General features: G+C 43.6%; 1 protein-coding gene across 1 annotated transcript in view; it reads left to right on the forward strand.

The window, feature by feature from the left end:
* LOC122551170 (von Willebrand factor A domain-containing protein 3B-like) overlaps nt 1-16,732 on the forward strand; it is a 155,457-nt gene that overhangs the window by 88,358 nt on the left and 50,367 nt on the right. The window contains exons 15-18 of the mRNA XM_043692794.2: nt 2,493-2,692; nt 4,881-5,018; nt 10,554-10,611; nt 16,404-16,560. Coding sequence (XP_043548729.2) covers nt 2,493-2,692; nt 4,881-5,018; nt 10,554-10,611; nt 16,404-16,560 — 553 coding nt within the window. The remainder of the gene's footprint in view (nt 1-2,492; nt 2,693-4,880; nt 5,019-10,553; nt 10,612-16,403; nt 16,561-16,732) is intronic.

A 16,732-nucleotide genomic window follows, 5' to 3' on the forward strand; every position in this document is an offset into this window, starting at 1 on the left:
ATGTGTATTCAAGGTACACATTAATCATTTCACCTGTGTAGCTTAACATAATTAACACACAACTAACATCATCATCTCTAGAAGGTACAATCTCTCTTCGTTTAAGAGATACAGGTGAGACTTACAGGGTGCTAGTAAGTAATGATCTTGGACCATTTGCAATTGTCTATTTTGTAGACAGTGACTTACAGCAAATCATCTTAATGAGCAGGCTGCATTGTATTTAACAGAGGCAGATTAATCTTGCATCATAATCTGTTTGGTAGATTCCCAGTATGCAGTTGTTTATGCCATTTTTGTTTGTGGATCATTGCACTGCTGTCTTTATTACTGTGATTTTATAATGATTGCAAGGAGATCAGTCAGCTGGACAGCATAGAATCTGAGTACCCTGACTGGGGTTTTAATCTAGTCCAGTCAGAGAGCCCTGGCTGACAGAGACAAACAAGCGTGTCAGAGGGTTCTGTTCCCTCTGAGAACTGGCTCTGAGGGAGCTGGATCAGTGTCAACAACTGTCCACATGTAAATAAAGGTTGACTTTGTTGAGTTATTTCAGGTTCCATGTATTACAATAGGAACAGGAGTAGGCTGTTCAGCCCCTCTAGCCTGTTCCACCATTCAGTGAGTTCATGGCTGATCTGTGGCCTGCTTCCATATATCTGCATTTGGCCCATATTGATCTATACCTTTACCGAACAAATATTTATCTATCCCAGATATAAAATTAACGTGTAATCCAGCATGTACTGCTTTCTGTTGAAGAGAGTTCTAAACATTTACTGCCTGATTTGTGTGGGAGTATTTCCTAGCATCCCTCTTGAATGGTCTGGCCCTAATTCTCAGACTATGTTCACTAGTTCTAGAATCCCCAACCAGTGGGAATAGTTTAGCATTATCTACCCCGACGTTCCTGTTAATATCTTGGAGATTTTCATCAGATCACCCCTGGACTTTCTGAATTCTAGAGAAAGCAGACAAAATTTGTTGTACTCCCTCCAAGGTCAATATATCCTTCCTAAGGTGTGGTGCCCACATCTACTCACAGTACTCCATGGGGACTTTTATAAAACTGCAACATAACTTCTGTATCCTTGTACGCCAGTCCTCTAGACATGAAGACCAGCGTTCCATTAGCTTTCTTGAACATTTTCTGAATGTGTTTCGTGATATTTTAAAGATTTCGGCACGCAAACACCCATATCTCTTTGGACATCTGGCCATGAGGAATGGCAGCGTTGGCGGTCAGGGCTGAAGCCTTGTGAGTGATGGTGAAGTCTGGTGTGCTTGGGCAATTCTCAGCCCAATGTGGATGAAAGTATGCCCAGCATGGGGGGAGAACGAGCTCTCATTGGAAAGCACAGCTTAGAACAACTGCAGGCCCATGGCATAAGAAAGGACTATAATGTTTGACATTTTAACTTTATTTCTTTTTTTTATACAAAGAACACTGCAGTGCTGAACCTTTTAACTCATAGAGTCATAGAGATGCACAGCATGGAAAAAGACCCTTCGGTCCAACCTGTCCATGCCGACCAGATATCCCAACCCAATCTAGTCCCACTTGCCAGCACCCGGTCCATATCTCTCCAAACTCTTTCTATTCATATACCCATCCAAACGTTGCAATTGTACCAGCCTCTACCACTTCCTCTGGCAGTTCATTCCATAACATACCAACCTCTGTGTGAAAAAGTTGCCCCTTAGGTCTCGTTTAGATTTTCCCCTCTCACCCTAAGCCTATGCCCTCTAGTTCTGGACTCCCCGACCCCAGGAAAATGACTTTGTCTATTTATACTATCCATGCCCCATATAATTTTATAAACCTCTATAAGGTCACCCCTCAGCCTCCGACGCTCTAGAGAAAACAGCCCTAATCTGTTCAGCCTCTCCCTATACTGAAATCCTCCAACCCTGGCAACATCCTTGTAAATCTTTTCTGAACCCTTTGAAGTTTCACAACATCTTTCCAATAGGAAGGAGACCAGAATTGCACGCAATATTTGTGTAACTATGATTTCGTATCTTGGTGTTTTGTATCTAAAATGGCATTGTGTGTGGTTGTACAGCTTTCACTGTACTCTTGTACCCCATACTTGAGTACATGTGACAATAAAACGGAAATCGAAATAGACAGAAATCTAAAAATATTTATTGTATTTAATTTCATAACATCTAGAAAGTATTCTGATCTATCCTTTGATAATGACCAGAGTTCAAAAAGTTCTGAAAATCATGCAAACATTTGCAGAAACAATGCATCAAGTGACTGATTCCGAGACACCCTCAAATCCAACATTGCACAGGATTGCAAACTGCATGGATAGCATTGAAGCATCACATAACTATAAAAAGAACTGGCTTGCGTGTCAGTTTAATGTTACCCCCTGATGATTTTGGTTGAGCTAATAAACAGTATCATGGCATGACACATTTCACAGTCATTTCAGCCAGAAAAAGTGCTTTTAAAAACTATTCTGCCTTCATCCTTGCAGTATCAATGCTGATGATCGAACCGGGAGTGACGATACATCTCAGCGACATTCTCTAAATGCTAAGGCACTTTTGAGACCCAAATCAGCTGCGGACTGGACACCAGCTACACATCGAAACCACAGGGATCGGTACCATGTTTATAGCGCAGATAGTGGCAAGAGATCAAAAGAACTACAAAGGAAGAAAGCTCTACATGCTGGTAAGGGAAACTGGCCATTATTCCACCTTTCACTGATTTTCCAGGATTTATTTAATCAACAATCTTGTACTTGCACATCTATAATATAATGAAAAGCCCTGAGATGCTTTGCAGGGAATTATTAAAATAAAATATGACAGTTGGGCAGCAAAGGAAAAACCAGATCAGATGACTAAAAGCTTGGTTGACTTTAACGACTGTGTTAAAGGAGGAGGGTGCTCACAGCTAGAGACATTCCAGGGCTGAGGGACCAAGCGGTTGAAGATGCTGGCAGAACAGTTACATTTGGGAACGTTAGAGAGGCCAAGATTTGAGATATCTCAGAGGGGTGAGGGAGACCATGGAGAAATTTAAAATCTAGGATGGTATTCGAAACAGAAATTGATGGCAAAACTCAGCAGGTCTGGCAGCATCTGTAGCAAGAAAGCAGAGTTAACGTTTTGAGTTTGGTAGCTCTTCATAAGAACCAATGGCAGTGAGGAAACACTGGCATTGATACTGAAGGCAAGGCTGGGGAGTGGTGGAGGGAGAGGTGAGCAGATATGTGGAGACAGAGCCCAGAGAGATATGAAAGGGAGAGGTAAATGAGGGGTTTACGTATGGCAGGCCAGGACAGAAGAGAAGCTAAATAAGTGATAATGTGAGCTGAAAAGTTATTGAACTTGATGTTGAGTCCCAGAGGCTGCAGGGTCACAATCGGAAAATGAGATGTTGTTCTTTGAGCTTGTGCTGAGGCTCACTGGAACACTGCAGCAGGCGTGAGACAGAAATGTTAGCCAGGGAATACGGTGGACTGTTGGAGCAGCAGGCTACAGGTTTCTCTGGGTCACTTTTGTGGTCTGAATATAGGTGTTCTACAAAGCAGTCGCCTACTCCGCGTTTTGTCTCCCAATGTGGAGGAGACCATGCTGTGAGCAGCAAATACAGTTGACTAGATGGAGTGAAGTGCGGATAAATCACTGCTTTACCTGGAAGGTATATCCGGGGTCTTGGATAGTAAGGAGGGAGGAGGTAAATGGGCAACTCTTACTCCTTTTGTGATTGCATGGGAAGGTGCCATATGAGTGTGGGGAGGCGTTGGGAATAAGAAGGAGTGTACCAGAGGGATTGGTCCCAGCGCAATGCTGATAAAGGAGGGGAGGGGACTATGTGTCTGATCGTAGCATCCCACTGGACGTAAAATTCTAAAGAGTTTCAGAAGCAGATATACCTGGGAGTATGTGTGCATAGATTAATAAAGCTACAGGACAGTTGAGAGACCAGTTAATAAAGCATGCAGTATTTATTCATAGCTGCATGAAGCACAAAAGCAAGGAGGTTATGTGGAACATTAATAAGACACTAGTTCATTGTCATTTGCAGTATTGAGTTCAGTCCTGGGCATCACACTTTAGGAATGATGTGATGGAGAAAGTGAGGATTACAGACGCTGGAGAGTCAGAATCGAAAAGTGTGGTGCTGGAAAAGCACAGCAGGTCAGGCAACATCCGGGAAGCAGGAGAGTTGATGTTTCGGGCATAAGCCCCTCATCACGAATGATATGATGGCACTGGTGAGAGTGTAAAAGATGTTTTTTTATGAGAATCGTTCTCGGGAAAGATTGGAGAAGTTAGGACCTTCCTCAGTTAAGAGAAGACTAAAGTGGGAGATAAAAATAAGTGAAGATCTTATAAGAGAAAGCTTTTTGATGGCAGTGATTAGTTAGCACCTATAATGCATTCCCTGAGATTAAGGTGGCGGCAGGCTCCATTGATGTATTCAAAAGGGAATTAGATGTTATTATAAAAAATAACAATGTGTCGTGTTATGAGAAACGGATGGTGAATGAATGACGATAAATAAAACGCTGATTTCAAAGAGCTGGTTGAGACTGAATAGACTGAATGGCCTTCCTCTGTGATGTAATTAATCTATGATTCTGTAAACATTACTGGTATCATATTGGTGCTGTTATGAAGTGTAGGATTGAAGTATAAGGTGGTATGTTCGGGAGTTACACATGTCATTTTGTACTGGGAGTGTATTATGTTCTCCATATGAAAAACATACATTCAAAGGGCCACAACCTTGTACTCTTAATGAGATTTATGCAGTTAAAAAGTATTGAACTGTTTCAGACATTAAACAATAAAAGGAAAATGTTGAAATTGTAACAGTAATATGATAATATCACTGTTCCCATTAACAGCTCATACCAAGTCCAGCTTACTCCGGAGTTTGAGCAATGGTGTTAAAATTGATGAGAATCTGGTGGATGAGTGGCTGCTTCCAGAAAACAAGGAGCTGTTCGTAAATAACCACAACAAGGAAATGAAAGTTCTGAAAGGTAGGTCCTGCTTCAACTTTGGTTTTGCTGGCATCTCAGACTATTATCTGTATTCCACTTACAGTTTGAAAATTTATAACAATGGGCAATAATTTGGTAATTAGCAGAAAGTGAGGACTGCAGATGCTGGAGATCAGAGCTGAAAAATGTGTTGCTGGAAAAGCACAGCAGGTCAGGCAGCATCCGAGGAGCAGGATTTTCCTGCTCCTCGGATGCTGCCTGACCTGCTGTGCTTTTCCAGCACCACTCTAATCTAGACTCTGGTTTCCAGCATCTGCAGTCTTTGTTTTTACCTCAATAATTTGGTAATGGCCAAATAAACTATTTTTCTTTTGCCTATTGATTGAGAGATTAAATTTTTGAGTGATGATTTTATTGTGCAGTTTATGTGCACATCCATGAGTTTGGATTCAAGACAGACTGGTTACAGAGGAAGCAAGAACAAGAATGGTCTTCAGACTTAGCCTTCTTTATAACACTGTTCATTAAAACTTAAGACGAAATACCATAATGCATGTCTTTCAGAGGTACATCAGGCTCTGTTACATTTGTGAAAGCCCATACAATAAACTCTCTCACCTCATGCTAGCTGGTTTACTGCACAGATTTCTTGCATGTGTTTCTCTCATACCCAATTACATCATCCCATTTCTCAAACCCAATCACTTCACCCACTGTGTTATTTACCCAGCTCCATAGCAGATCACACCATCTGTTGCAGTTCTGTCAATAGCTGGACCCACTGATTCTGGAAACACAGAAGCTAGCAGCGGTCCCACACACATGCAGTTGTACCTTGCTGGGGGTTTAGGATGATCTCTGCCCTGATGGCCAGATTAGGTTCTGCTTTGGAGCTTCTGAAAGCACATGTTGGCATGGGGACAAAAACCTGCAACCAGTTGGTATTCCCATTTGCATCAGTCATCAGCTAGATTTCCCACTTGTCGTGGTTGAGGGCTTTCATGTCCCTTCTGACTGCATTCCTCAATCAGAGCTTTGGAAGCCTTGCTGGTCTTTTGAAGCAGGCTACCTCCAGGTTTGGCATACCCTGGGCACATATCCAAGCCAGCGAATCTGGTTTTTCCTTGATGAGTACTGACATAGTCAACATGTTTACCCTAGCAACCCCCACCCCAAAGTACACAAACACACACACACACACTTACACACACACACACAAATCCACATGCACACAGACACATATGCGTTTGTGGGGTGAATTTGTACTTGCAGACTTACATTGTACTTTGCTCAAAAACTGCATAAATCCATGTAAGATTCTGTTAATTCATTTTTTTAGATTAGAATCAGTTTAAACATTAAGGCACTGAGAACAGCACACAAGGGGCGAACACCTTCAATACATTATCTGGGCTGACACCAATTAAGACCATAAGACATAGGAGCGGAAGTAAGGCCATTCGGCCCATCGAGTCCACTCCGCCATTCAATAATGGCTGATGAGCATTTCAACTCCACTTACCTGCATTCTCCCCAATTGTTAAAGTTCACTTGAGAATGTAACTTTTTAAAAAAAGTTTTGTGATTTACATATGAAAGAAGTGAATCTAACATGGTAATTCTAACAGATGAGAGACTTAACAAACAATCAAGGTATTTTTCTATGTATAATTTTAGTTATATCACACTGTAAACTTTTGCTATAAATTGTGTATCTTGCAATCGTGTACTCCACAACCACCTGATGAAGGAGCATCGCTCCGAAAGCTAGTGCTTCCAATTAAACCTGTTGGACTATAACCTGGTGTTGTGTGATTTTTAACTTTGTACCCTAGCAAGGGCTGTTTCATTGGTGTCCTTTACCATGTGTTTTTCAGGATTGTACATTCATAAAATTCACTGAATGGAAGAGGAAGTTGTGAGATGCGTCAAATAGTTTTCAGGTTGATTCCACTCACTTTTGACCAGCGGTATCATTACCTGCTTTGGGTCTTAGAGTCATAGAGTTGTAGAGATGTACAGCATGGAAACAGACACTTCAGTCCAACCCGTCCATGCCGACCAGATATCCCAACCCAATCTAGTCCCACCTGCCAGCACCCGGCCCATATCCCTCCAAACCCTTCCTATTCATATACACATCCAAATGCCTTTTAAATATTGCAATTGTACCAGCCTCCACCACTTCCTCTGGCAGCTCATTCCATACACGTACCACCCTCTGCATGAAAAAGTTGCCCCTTAGGTCCCTTTTATATCTTTCCCCTCTCACTGTAAACCTATGCCCTCTAGTTCTGGACTCCCCTATCCCAGTGAAAAGACTTTGTCTGTTTATCTTTTCCATGGGCCCGAAACGTCGAATCTCCTGTTCCCTGGATGCTGCCTGACCTGCTGTGCTATTCCAGCAATAAAGTTTCAACTTATCTTTTCCATGCCCCTCATAACCCTGGCAACATCCTTGTAAATCTTTTCTGAACCCTTTTAAATTTCACAACATCTTTCCAATAGGAAGGAGACCAGAATTGCTCGCAATATTCCAACAGTGGCCTAACCAATGTCCTGTACAGCCGCAACATGACCTCCCAACTCCTGTACTCAATACTCTGACCAATGAAGGAAAGCATACCAAACGCCTTCTTCACTATCTTATCTATCTGCGACACCACTTTCAAGGAGCTATGAACCTGCACTCCAAGGTCTCTTTGTTCAGCAACACTCCCTAGGACCTTACCGTGAAGTGTATAAGTCCTGCTAAGATTTGCTTTCCCAAAATGCAGCACCTCGCATTTATCTGAATTAAACTTCATCTGCCACTTCTCAGCCCATTGGCCCATCTGGTCCAGATCCTGTTGTAATCTGTGGTAACCTTCTTCGCTGTCCACTACACCTCCAATTTTGATGTCATCTGCAAACTTACTAACTGTACCTCTTATGCTCGCATCCAAATTATTTATGTAAATGACAAAAAGTAGAGGACCCAGCACCGATCCTTGTGGCACTCTACTGGTCACAGGCCTCCAGTCTGAAAAACAACCCTCCTGAATCAGAAAAATTTCTTGTTCACACTTAACAAATTCCTCTCCATCTAAACCCTTAATACTATGGCAGTCCCAGTTGATGTCTGGAAAGTTCAAATCCCCTACCATAACCACCCTATTATTCTTACAAATAGCTGAGATCTCCTTACAAGTTTGTTTCTCAATTTTCCTCTGACTACTAGGGGGTCTATAATACAATCCCAATAAGGTGATCACCCCTTTCTTATTTCACAGTTCCACCCAAATAACTTCCCTGGATATATTTGCAGTCCCATGTTCCTAACCATGCCCTGAGTTCATCTGCCTTCCCTGTTAGTCCCCTTGCATTGAACTAACAGTCACTGACTGTTTGACTCGCTTCTGTTCTCAACTGTACCAGTCTCAGATTGATCTCTTTCCTCACTATCCCCCTGGGTTTCCCCCCATCTTATTAGTTTAAATCCTCCTGAGCAGCTCTAGCAAATTTCCCTGCCAGTATATTAGTCCCCTTCCAATTTAGGTGCAAACCGTCCTTCTTATACAGGTCACTTCTACCCCAAAAGAGATTCCAATAACCCAAAAATGTGTGTCCTTCTCCCATACACCAGCTCCTCAGCCATGCATTCATCTGCTCTATCCTCCTATTCCTGCCCTCACTAGCTCGGAGCGCTGGGAGTAATCCAGATATTACTACCCTTGAGGATCTCCTTTTTAAGTTCCTGCCTAACTCTCTGTAATCTCCCTTCAGAATCTCAACCTTTTCCCTTCCTATGTCATTGGTTCCAATGTAGACAATGACCTCTTGCTGGCCCCTCTCCCCCTTGAGAACATTCTGCACCCTCTCTGAGATATCCTTGATCCTGGCACCATGGAAGCAACACACCATTCTGATTTTTCGCTGCTGGCCACAGAAACGTCTGTCTGTACTTCGGACTAGAGAGTCCCCTAACACAATTGATCTTTTGGAACCCGATGTACCCCTCATTGCATTAGAGCCAGTCTCAATACCAGAAACTTGGCTGTTCGTGCTACGTTCCCCTGAGAATCCATCACCCCCTACATTTTCCAAAACAGCATACTTGTTTTAAATGGGGATAGTCACAGAAGGCTCCTGCACTAGCTGCCTACCTCTCTTACCTTTTCTGGAATTAACCATAGAAGTGACTATATCTGAGACTTGCCACCCTTCCTATAACTGTCTCTCCAACCGATCCATTTGCTCTGATAAGCTTTGCAAACAACAGCATTTATTACAGATATAATCCGCAGTAACCCTTAAACTCTCTTTAAACTCTCACACCTGACAAGAAGCGCATATCACTTTACTAAAGCCCATTTTTGCTCCTTCACAATCTAGAGACCCAGAAAATAAGATTAGTTTCCCTGCAGTGTGGAAACAGGCAATTTGGCCCAATCAGTCCACACCGACCCTCCGAAGAGTAACCCACCCAGACTCATTTCCCTCTGACAAATACACCGAACACCATGGGCAATTTAGTATGGCCAATTCACCTGACTTGCACATCTTTGTAACTGCGGGAGGAAACTGGAGCACCCAGAGGAAACACCCACGCGGACACAGGGAGAATGTGCGAACTCCACACAGACAGTCACACGAGGCTGGAATCGAACCCGGGACCCTGATGCTGTGAGGCAGCAGTGCTAACCACTAAGCCACCGTGCTGCCCTCCTATTCCTCTACATAACACCATCTTATTGCTCTACAAAACACTGCCTCAGGTTAAGTTAATAGTTATGGCATATATTTTAAGTTTAATCAAAAGACATATCTCAAAAAACATATAATCAAAAAAGAACCCACTCTACTCATTACTGCAGACGTTCTGTAGGTCACACTTAAAAACAATAAACTTATCTGCTTCTGTGCTGTGAACTTCGCCCAAACAGTTCCTTCAAGATCAGTTGTGAATTTCACGGTTTGTTAATTTTCCCAGACGCACTCCGATGTCTAGTGATACATGAATTCAAACAGCAAAGGCAGTAACTGCGCAGATTCACTGTGATGTCAGTTTCTTTCCCTCTCCCCTGCACTGACCTTACCATGTGCTTCCTTTGTCTTTTAAAACTGTTGTTGTTGTTTCTGCACTGGCTACTACATTGGGGAGCAGTACTCAAGTAGTGGTCTTGTCAATGGAATGTGCAGTTTAGAGCCACCTAACTTATGTTATTGGAGTAATTAGTCCCTCCCCCATAACATTAAGCACAGGTACTCTAAGTTGATCCTATTTAGAACTGTTTGATTCACATTGGCTCCTCTTTTCATCTGACTGCTGACCCATACTGTGCTGTTAGGCTCCTGCCATTGACTTTTCCTCAAAAGCAAAACTGTTGTGATAGAATATGTTCTTTCTAGGACTCAGTGAAAAACACATATGCTCTACAAACCGGAAAGCCAAAGGTTGCTGGAAAAAATGAGAGCACATCATTTGGGGTCCAGTTGTTACAAAATGCAAGGAATGTTAAGGGATTTCTGAGAATTGCTAAGAAATGCTAAACCTTTATTTATTCAAGTACCTTTTAATGGTTTTCTTTATAGGCCTCAGTTTGATTGAAAGCAAACCTTTGACAAAAAAAGGAAGCAGACCAGCTAAAAAGTAAGATGAAAAAGTTATCTGTTGTTAGAAAGACTGCTCGCAACTAATTATTCATATCATGGATTCAGTAATATTTATTATAATAACGTAACATTGGGTATTTTCTGTCCAACTGCACTGTGCAACCCATCTCAAATTTAAGAAAACAATACATTGCCTTTATTTAAGAAGTAGATAACTTTCTTCCATCAGGCAATGAGGAAGTCTCAGTCTGGTGACTAATGTTACTGGACCAGTAAATTAAACCTCAATTCAGAAATAATGTGACTGCAATCCCATACCAAAATAGCAGCAAGCTAACTGCTTTCTGAAGTGGCTTAACAAATTCAATTGATTGTATAAAATCACTTGGCAATAAGCAATCCATACTAGCCATGCCAGTGGTCCTTACACACTTCCACACCGACTCTCCGAAAAGCACTCCACCCGCCCCCTCCCCCACCCTACCCTTCCCATGGATAATCCACTTAGCTTTACATCCCTCAACACCATGGGCAATTTAGCTTGACCAATCCACCTAACCTGCACATCTTTGGACTGTGGAAGGAAGCAGAGCACCCAGAGAAAACCAATGCAAGCACAGGACAACCATGCAGACTCCAAACAGACAGTCACCTGAGGGTGAAATTAACTTGGGTGCCTGGTGCTGTGGGGTACTAGTGCTAACCATTAAGCCACTGTGCCATACCAGATATGGGTGGGTGCAAAACTCAAAACAATATTAAACAGAAAGCAGAATATGTTGGCAATTCTTCAGAAGCAAAATGTCTTGAATGTTTTTAATGTAGTAATAAAAGCACAAAATATTTGAGGTAAAAACTGAAAAACTTGACATTTGAAAGAAAAATATAACAGGGCAGCAATTGTATTCGACACATAATTAGCATATTAATGGATGGTCTGAGAAGTGGAATGTAAAAGCACCAAGGGAAAGTATTCCAATTTCCTGTCACCAAATCAAATATATCTATATTACTCTACAACAAAAACAGCAATTGCTGGAGAACCTCAGAAGGTCTGACAGCATCTGTGGAGAGAGAGTGGAATTAATGTTTTGGATCCAGTAACCCTTTTTCAGAACTTACTCTGTAAATTGGTCTTCTTGAAAACAGTGCTGCAATAATCTGATATCCCCACTTAATATTACCCTCAGTCAAAAATACTCCCATTGTTTTGTTTTAGGAGTTAGCTGCAACTTTTCCATAAGACCATAAGACATAGGAGTGGAAGTAAGGCCATTCGGCCCATCGAGTCCACTCCGCCATTCAATCATGGCTGATGGGCATTTCAACTCCACTTACCCGCATTCTCCCCATAGCCCTTAATTCCTTGTGACATCAAGAATTTATCAATCTCTGCCTTGAAGACATTTAGCATCCCGGTCTCCACTGCACTCTGCAGCAATGAATTCCACAGGCCCACCACTCTCTGGCTGAAGAAATGTCTTCGCATTTCTGTTTTGAATTTACCCCTTCTAACTCTAAGGCTGTGTCCACGGGTGCTAGTCTCCTCGCCTAACGGAAACAATTTTCTAGCATCCACCCTTTCCAAGCCATATATTATCTTGTAAGTTTCTATTAGATCTCCCCTTAATCTTCTAAACTCCAATGAATACAATCCCAGGATCCTCAGCCGTTCCTCGTATGTTAGACCTACATTCCAGGGATCATCCGTGTGAATCTCCGCTGGACACGCTCCAGTGCCAGTATGTCCTTCCTGAGGTATGGGGACCAAAACTGGACACAGTACTCCAAATGGGGCCTTACCAGAGCTTTATAAAGTCTCAGTAGCACAACAGTGCTTTTATATTCCAACCCTCTTGAGATAAATGACAACCTTGCATTCGCTTTCTTAATCACGGACTCAACCTGCATGTTTACCTTTGGAGAATCCTCAAGCACTCCCAGATCCCTTTGTACTTTGGCTTTATGAATTTTCTAGGAGAAAGTGAGGTCTGCAGATGCTGGAGATCAAAGTTGAAACTTTATTGCTGGAACTGCACAGCAGGTCAGGCAGCATCCAGGGAACAGGAGATTCGACGTTTCGGGCACAGGCCCTTCTTCCTGAAGAAGGGCCTGTGCCCGAAACGTCGAATCTCCTGTTCCCTGGATGCTGCCTGACCTGCTGTGCTGTTCCAGCAATAAAGTTTCAACTTTATGAATTTTCTCACCATTTAGAAAGTAGTGCATGCTTGTATTCTTTTTTCCAAAGTGCAAGACCTCGCATTTGCTCACATTGAATTCCATCAGCCATTTCCTGAACCACTCTCCCAAAATGTCTAGATCTCATCACCTCAGGGGATCTCCCATCCACTGCCTCCAACCTCATAGTCCCACAACCCCGCACCGCCCGTTTCTACCTCCTGCCCAAAATCCACAAACCTGACTGCCCCGACTGACCCATTGTCTCAGCCTGCTCCTGCCCCACCGAACTCATCTCTGCATACCTCGACACGGTCCTGTCCCCCTTAGTCCAAGAACTCCCCACCTACATTCGGGACACCACCCACGCCCTCCACCTCTTCCATGATTTTTGCTTCCCCAGTACCCAACGCCTTATCTTCACCATGGACATCCAGTCCCTGTACACCTCCATCCACCATCACGAAGGACTCAAAGCCCTCCGCTCCTTCCTTTCCTACCGTACCAACCAGTACCCTTTCACTGACACCCTCCTTCAACTGACTGAACTGGTCCTCACTCTGAACAACTTCTCTTTCCAATTCTCCCACTTCCTCCAAACCAAAGGAGTAGCCATGGGCACCCGCATGGGCCCCAGCTATGCCTGCCTCTTTGTAGGATATGTGGAACAGTCCATCTTCCGCAGCTACACTGGCACCAGCCCCTACCTTTTCCTCCGCTACATCGATGACTGTATCGGCGCTGCCTCGTGCTCCCACAAGGAGGTTGAACAGTTCATCCACTTTACCAACACCTTCCACCCCGACTTCAAATTTACCTGGACCGTCTCAGACTCCTCCCTCCCTTTCCTAGACCTCTCCATTTCTATCTCAGGCGATCGAATCAACACGGACATTTACTATAAACCGAACGACTCCCACAGCTACTTAGACTACACCTCCTCCCACCCTGCCGCCTGTAAAAACGCCATCCCATATTCCCAATTCCTTCATCTCCGCTGCATCTGCTCCCAGGAGGACCAGTTCCAATACCAATACCAGATGGCCTCCTTCTTCAAAGACCGCAATTTCCCCCCAGATGTAATTGACGATGCCCTCCACCGCATCTCCTCCACTTCCTGCTCCTCTGCCCTTGAGCCCCGCCCCTCCAATCGCCACCAGGACAGAACCCCACTGGTCCTCACCTACCACCCCACCAACCTCCAGATACATCGTATCATCCTTCGTCATTTCCGCCACCTCTAAACAGACCCCACCACCACGGATATATTTCCCTCCCCTCCCCTATCGGTGTTCCGGAAAGACCATTCCCTCCGTGACTCCCTCGTCAGGTCCACACTCCCCACCAACCCAACCTCCACTCCCGGCACCTTCCCCTGCAACTGCAAGAAATGCAAAACTTGCACCCACACCTCCCCCCATACTTCCCTACAAAGCCCCAAGGGATCCTTCCATATTCACCACAAATTCACCTGCACTTCCACACATATCATTTACTGCATCCGCTGCACCCGATGTGGCCTCCTCTATATTGGGGAGACAGGCCGCCTACTTGCAGAATGTTTCAGAGAACACCTTTGGGACACCCGGACCAACCAACCCAACTACCCCGAGGCTCAACACGTCAACTCCCGCTCCCACTCCACCAAGGACATGCAGGTCCTTGGACTCCTCCATCGCCAGACCATAGCAACACGACGGCTGGAGGAAGAGTGTCTCATCTTCCAACCACAAGGGATGAACTCAGATTTCTCCAGTTTCCTCATTTCCCCTCCCCCCACCTCGTCTCAATCCCAACCCTCGAACTCAGCACCACCTTCCTAACCTGCAATTTTCTTTCTGATCTCTCCGCCCCCACCCCCACTCTGGCCTATCACCCTCACCTTAACCTCCTTCCACCTATCGCATTTCCAATGCCCCTCCCCCAAGTCCCACCTCCCTACCTTTTATCTTAGCCTGCTTGGCACACTTTCCTCATTCCTGAAGAAGGGTTCATGCCCGAAACGTCGATTCTCCTGCTCCTTGGATGCTGCCTGACCTGCGCTTTTCCAGCAACACATTTTCAGCTCTGATCTCCAGCATCTGCAGTCCTCACTTTCTCCTAGATCCTTCTGCAGCCTTTCCACTTCCTCAGTACTACCTGCCTGTCCACCTAACTTCGTATCATCGGCAAACTTTGCTAGAATGCCCCCAGTCCCATCATCCACATCATTAATATATAATGTGAACAGCTGCGGCCCCAACACTGAACCCTGCGGGACACCACTTGTCACCGGCTGCCATTCCGAAAAAGAACCTTTTATCCCAACTCTTTGCCTTCTGTCAGACAGCCAATCCTCAATCCATACCAGTAACTCACCTCGAACACCATGGGCCCTCACCTTGCTCAGCAGCCTCCTGTGTGGCACCTTATCAAAGGCCTTTTGGAAGTCTCGATGGACCACATCCACTGGGTTTCCCTGGTCTAACCTACTTGTCACCTCTTCAAAGAATTCCAACAGGTTTGTCAGGCACAACCTCTCCTTACTAAGTCCATGTTGACTTGTTCTAATCTGACCTTGCTTTTCCAAGAATTTAGAAACCTCATCCTTAATGATGAATTCTAGAATTTTACCAACGACCGAGGTTAGGCTAATTGGCCGAAAATTTTCCATCTTTTGTCTTGATCCTTTCTTGAACAAGGGGGTTACATCAGCGATCTTCCAATCATCCAGGACTTTCCCTGACTCCAGTGACTTTTGAAAGATCTCAACCAACGCCTCCCCTATTTCCGCAGCCACCTCCCTCCCTTTTCATTGTTCGTTGTTTTGCAAATTGGATCACCATTGCTTTTATTTCCACTTCTGAGAAATGATTGAAATTCCAGATTTAAACTTTCATCCACCATCTTAAGTGATATTCTGCTTGTAAAATGCACTTCCTAAGTCATTATGAAAGGGGAGAAATGCTCTTGAACTTTGGTGGAATTTTACCAGTAGTTCATTTATCTTGGAAAGAGTGGGTGGTAAATTACTTGTTTTTCTATAGATTATAACAGTTGAGTAATTGCCTATTCCTTCTACGAGAAAAATAATTGGCTCACAAATTTAGGGACGCTTTAGAAAGGAATTATTAACTGAACTGTAATTTTTTATGCAAGCAATATTCAGCCAACCTTCCATCCATTGACTCCATCTATACTTCCTGCTGCCTTGGGAAGGCAGCCAACATCATCAAAGTCACCTCTCGCTCTGATTATAAATTCTTCCAACCTCTTTCTTCAGGCAGGAGATACCAAAGCTCAAACACCAACATATTTAAGAACACCTTCATCCCCGTTGTTCCTAGACTTCCGAATAGACCTCTCAAATTTTAAATTTGATGTTGATTTCGCTCTTTGTGCACCTTCTCTGCAGCCATAACATTGTATCCCTTGCTCTGTTATGTTACCCTGATGATGCACGTTGTGTTGTATGATCTGCCAGTACTGCATACAAAACAATGCTGTTCACTGTACCTGGGTACGTGTGACAATAACAAATCAAATCAAATCAAATCAGTTGCCTATGAATCTATTTTCATAAAATATTTGGAATATGGAGGTATTGAGTAATTCTGAGTGTCTATCCCTCTATGGTTTTAATCTCATGAGACATTATTGATCTGTTTCTAGCTCTCTGGATATTTCTTCAGCCTGCTGGCTGAAGACAAATAGCTTACTTGCAAAGAGACTCACCATAATGGATGCACTTTCACCGACGGCTGTAGCTCAAACTTCCAAATATGTCCCAATCTTAGACAAGTATATTGTGTCCAAAGTCTTTGATGAGGTGAGCTGTCTTCTTTCATTTAAATTACATTTCTGAACTGTTCAGGAAAATATGAGGATTATATTCTACATTGTTGATCTCTTGTGACTTACCTCATGTCCATTCCACGATCTCACACACTGTTCTCACACTCAGTTGCTAAAATGTGTTCAATCTGGCCAACTATTTTGGA

This window comes from Chiloscyllium plagiosum, unplaced genomic scaffold (assembly GCF_037043375.1).
Source record: "Chiloscyllium plagiosum isolate Xiang-an unplaced genomic scaffold, Cpla_swu_hap1 HiC_scaffold_6, whole genome shotgun sequence".
Classification (NCBI taxonomy): Eukaryota; Metazoa; Chordata; class Chondrichthyes; order Orectolobiformes; family Hemiscylliidae; genus Chiloscyllium; species Chiloscyllium plagiosum.